Source organism: Fulmarus glacialis, unplaced genomic scaffold, assembly GCF_000690835.1.
Source record: "Fulmarus glacialis isolate BGI_N327 unplaced genomic scaffold, ASM69083v1 scaffold37922, whole genome shotgun sequence".
In the NCBI taxonomy this organism is placed as follows: domain Eukaryota; kingdom Metazoa; phylum Chordata; class Aves; order Procellariiformes; family Procellariidae; genus Fulmarus; species Fulmarus glacialis.
Window position 1 is genome coordinate 9,116 of NW_009200405.1, and position 4,757 is coordinate 13,872.

The window sequence follows — 4,757 nt, forward strand, 5'->3', positions numbered from 1 at the left end:
CACCCACACCTCGGCACACATGGGGTTTGTGAGAAGTGCAACGGCTTTACGTACTCACATTGCCTCTGAGCCTCCTGGGAGGACTCTGGGCACAGTAGAAAACGTGGCCTTTACTGAGATTAAGGAAACCAAGCTCTGCTACAATGGAACTGCATGTCACGGTTGAGGACCAGAGGCTCTTTTCTACTCCCTGGGTGCAATAAGCTGGTGGGTTCTCAGCACGGCTAATACTTCCCTCTCCCAACACTACCTTATGGGCAGTGTCATATGAGAAGGACAGAACCACGCCCCTGGCAAGGGTCTCCTTGCTCTGTACCTTTCATCCCATGCCCCTTGGTCACGCCAATGACATCAATCATCTCGTTCTGGCTAAAGACACTGTGCCCGGAAACCTGCTTCCCCAGCCTCTCACGGACCCAGTCAACCTTGTCAGCCACTGTCCCACCATTCAGCTGGATCTCCATCACATGGGCCTTCTTCTGCCGCAGCGGCAGCAGCTTCATCTGCATTAGACAGCACATTAGGGCAAAATGTTGCCCCTCACCTCCCAAGCATGAACATGAGGGCAAGGCGGCATCACTCACCACTTGTGAGGGGCACAGAGGGCGAGCAGGGCCAGCTCTTCACCACCCCTCTCTATCAAACTGTCAACCCCTTTCGTAACAGCCAGTGACCTGGGTCAGCATGCCTACATATCTCTTGGACCCAACTCCTTGTCCCTGAGCCCAAACACCCCATCTCCCAGTGCTCCCATTCCAGGCTAACACACAGGGAGCACAGGAGCAGGCCAGCCTCGTCCTACCCCAAGAGTTAAGCACAATAGTAATAGCCATGGTAAATGCCCCATCACCAGAGCACCGTCTGAGGCTGAACACTGCGACCAGCCAGGATGCAGCTCTGTGCTCCGAGCCAGAGTCAGCGCCTCTTCTTTGGTCATGCTCCACCTCTGCCTCCAGACTGAGCGGTTATTTCTAGTTCCCACCAAGAGGTGCCTTCGCTTTCTCCCAGTCCCAGCTCCCTGTGCAAAGCCCCTGCCAAATCGCCACAGCGGGACTTTGAGGGTCTGTGCCAGCCACAAGCGAAGCCTTGAGCCAGCTTAACTCTGCCCCAGACTCCAAAGCAGCCACTAAACTCCAGGGATCAGCATGAAAATGGGCCCTGTGTATCCAGCAATCAGCATCTGGCAAAACTGTGCCTGTCCATGGGTTATTTTTGCCCAAACATTTGACACCAGTTGCTAATTTGAGGTGATCATGGGGCCTAAGTTCCCTTGCTGACACAGGGCTCACCACCTGCTGAGGCTCTGCGCAAAGTCCGCTCTCCTCCATGGTGTGTGTGGGCTCCCTGGCGTGCCCCAGCCACAGCCCTTTCCGGCAATCCCCCATCAGGGAGCTTTGCTGAGCCCGGCTCAAAGGGACGGGGTTGGTGTCAGGAGGCAGTTGGAAAAGTCAGCCAGCACCTCCCATCGCCTGCACGCCCTGTCCCACACCCTCTGACCAGCATCTGCCTGCTCAGCCTCCTGTGACCCCACCAAGACACCCCCGTGATCCCGGCTCCCAGGCCCTCACCATGCTGCCAAGCTGAGGAAGACCCTAAGCCCCCCTTGCCCACCCCTTGGGGCGCGGCTCTGACCTGCGTGTGCACAATGACACGAATGACCTTGCAGTACTTTTTCATAGCCGCAAAATCCTTCTCCAGCTGCCTTTTGCCATCCTCATCCTGCCATTTTTTGCAGTACTTGGTGAACGCCTTCTTCTTGCTCTTGTGCCTACAACAAAAGCATTTAATATCCAGCAGAGCTGAATGGTGAAGTGCTTCTGCACTTTGCTGTGCCCTGAGACAGCTCGGAGCAGCGTCGGGGGACAGATCACCTTCCCAGGCACTTCCCTGGAGGCACAAGGTACCTGTGGATACCTGAACCTCACCTGGCTGCCGGGACCACGACACAGGGCTTTGAGGTGGGAAGACGAAAGTGAATAATGAGCTGCAAAAAAGAGCTGGTAATTCAAATCTTTTTGCATGAGGAATCCAGTTGTCTCCCACTGACTGGCTCAGTGCCATCAAAATACAAGCACAAAATCAGAGCTAAGTGGAGAAAGGAGAAAACAGCCTCTGACAGGGATCAGAGGCATGTGGTGGGTGGATCTCAACGGCACATTTGCTGGAGACACGATTCCTACAGTTACGAAATTCATGTTTCCATTTTCCTCTCTGCTGGTGTGGGATTTGGGGTGTTGATGTTTACAAGGGCCAGGGGTCACATTCTGCATCAGTTTTGCCCCTGACAAATCTGGTTTTACTCCCTTCATTTGGTGCCTCAGCTCAAGTATTCCAGTTTAATGGAGAGTAGATAAGCGCAACCTACACAAAGGAAAATGAACCTGCAGGACGTCCTGCCATATGATATTGTGGAGAGAGCTAACTTAGTTCAACTATTACAATAAATTTACATATGCATATGCTGATTCCCAGCATCAAGCTGTTTGCAGTATCTCTGTGCATGACTAAATAAATCACAGTTTCACTCCACCTCAGAGACAGCTGCCAGTAGCTGAGCTGTTTGCAACAGCTGGGCATCATGGAGAGCCTGCGGGGAGGACCTGCGAGGGACCCTCCCCAGCCGCGGAGGCACGTACCAGTTCTTGTAGAAGCGCCGTCGGCACTCATCGCTGATGTGCTCAGCAAAAACAGTCTTGAAATTCCTCAAGCCCTTTGGTGTTTCTATGTACCCCACGACCCCCACCACCACCATCGGGGGGGTCTCAATGATGGTCACAGCCTCCACCTCCTCCCTCTTGGAGATCTCTGCAAGATAGCAAAGGGAAATGGTGCTCAGTGTCGTCTAGGATCAGATCATTCCCTGGAGCCATTCATAGCCTGTGCCGTTAGAGCGAGCAAGCAATGTGCTGGGGGCAAGGCCACACTGTTCTCACAGCCAGCCTCAGCCCTTCCATCTCCCACCTGCTGGAGGACCACACAGGTTTGACCCCAGACACTGAACAGGTTAGACCCATGGCGCAGCACACTCTAACCCATCTTCCCCAGGTCGGAGGAAGCAGTACCTTGGATGGGTCTTGCCCTGGAGTTTGGCTCCAATCCTGTGGGCATCCCGGAGGGTAACATAAACTTTCCCAGTAAAACGCTTCAACCCCAGGATTTGTCAGGTAGTTACCCTGCAGGGTCCTTCTGCCACCGGATCCAACAAACCACCAGTCACCGTACTGGTGTGAGGCCTTCCCAGGAACCCCCAGACTCAGCCCACGTTGGCCATGAAGTGGCTTTTGCCATCCAAGATCTGGACAGCATTACAGGAGATAGCCTGGAAGCTATATGCTCCCAGGAGCTGCCTTTCCCACCAAGTCTGTTCCCTCATTTCCCTCCCGGATGTGGCTCCCCGCTTCCATCAGCCAAGCCTTACTGAGCCCAGGCCTGTGCACCTCCCGCACAGTGTGTGTCATGCCAGCTTTGTAGCCCAGGAAAGCCGTCAGGTGGACTGGTTTGCTGGGATCATCCTTAGGCCATGTCTTCACCTTCCCTCGGTGGCGACGGCTTCTCTTGTGGGGGAGAAAGCCCAGGTGGCCATGCCTGGGAGCAGAGAACTTGCGGTGGGACTGCGGAGAGGAAGAACAAAAAAGATCAGCTTCACTTTCAGATCCCAGAAGACGCCAGGACCCAAAGCACAAAATCTCCCCTTTAACATCAGCGAATGCTGGAGGGATTATTCTGGGCTCTTCCTCGATTCCAACATGACAAAAAGAACTCGTAACAGGATGGGATTTTGTTCAAGCTTCCATCATGTGCGTGGAATACTTTAGTAAGTTTCTGGACAAATTATGCCGATTAAATAAAAAAACTTGAACATAATCTCCCTCCTTCTGCTTGAGGACTTTGAAGGAGAAATATGCTCTTTAATAGGTCTGCCCTTCTGTGATGTTAATTATAATGACTTATTTTGTATTCTGCAGCACCAAAAGGGCCTGCTCAGAATTCATGGGCGTCGTGTTGTCAAGGCAAATGGCATCAAACAAGCACAGCTAACGATCAGAAGAAATGGGAAAGGATGCCCAAAGGAATCAGTAATAAGAACATGAGCAGGTTAAATATGCACCTTGAAAACCAAATTAGAAGCACTAAATATATAAGCCCCAATCGCAAGGTCATGCTGAGCCAGGCAGAGAAAAGCAACGGCGCTTTAGAGACACGGACACGTTCTCACACCATTGGCTTCAAGGCAGGGGAACCGGGGGTCAGCCCAAGCAGCGAAGGGTTAGTTCTACATCCACTGCAACTCCTTCCTTGCTAAGATCAGTCCCAGCACCTGGTTGCACTTTCCACCAAGCTTATTTTCCAGCCCAAGTGGAGCTCTGTGGAGTTCGACCCCATTTCAGCTGCACAGGTAACCTAGCCCTGCTCACTGTCCCTCTCCACACAATTGAAAGGTAGCAGTGCTGAGCTTTACAAACCATGGAACGTCTTCAGCCCAGGTCAGCGTAGAAAGAGGCTGTCAGTAAGTGCCTCCCCAGTCTAATACTTAAGATGGTTATCGGTCTCAAGACACAAATTTAGCTACTAGCTTCACGCGCTGCTATATTCATTTCGTACTCAGCCAAGCTGGCAGGTTGGACCTAACAGTTGCCGTGTGATAAAGGTCACTTGCCGGTGTCTCAGTTTACACCTCTCCCTCCTAAACAACTTGAACGTGAATGGCAGGAACTAGGATCGCTTCCTAACGGGGCACCACCCCCCCAGACCCGCGA

The 4,757-nt window shown here is 52.7% G+C and overlaps 1 protein-coding gene across 1 annotated transcript in view; it reads right to left on the minus strand.

Annotated features, from left to right (window-relative positions):
* The window catches only part of RPL3L (ribosomal protein L3-like), an 8,290-nt gene extending 3,807 nt beyond the window's left edge, over window positions 1-4,483 (minus strand). The window contains exons 1-5 of the mRNA XM_009573596.1: window positions 4,464-4,483; window positions 3,419-3,611; window positions 2,637-2,805; window positions 1,633-1,768; window positions 317-503 (exon numbers count right to left, since the gene is read on the minus strand). Of these exons, the coding sequence (XP_009571891.1) occupies window positions 317-503; window positions 1,633-1,768; window positions 2,637-2,805; window positions 3,419-3,611; window positions 4,464-4,466 (688 nt within the window). The 5' untranslated portion in view covers window positions 4,467-4,483. The remainder of the gene's footprint in view (window positions 1-316; window positions 504-1,632; window positions 1,769-2,636; window positions 2,806-3,418; window positions 3,612-4,463) is intronic.
* Between the last annotated feature and the right edge of the window lie 274 nt (window positions 4,484-4,757).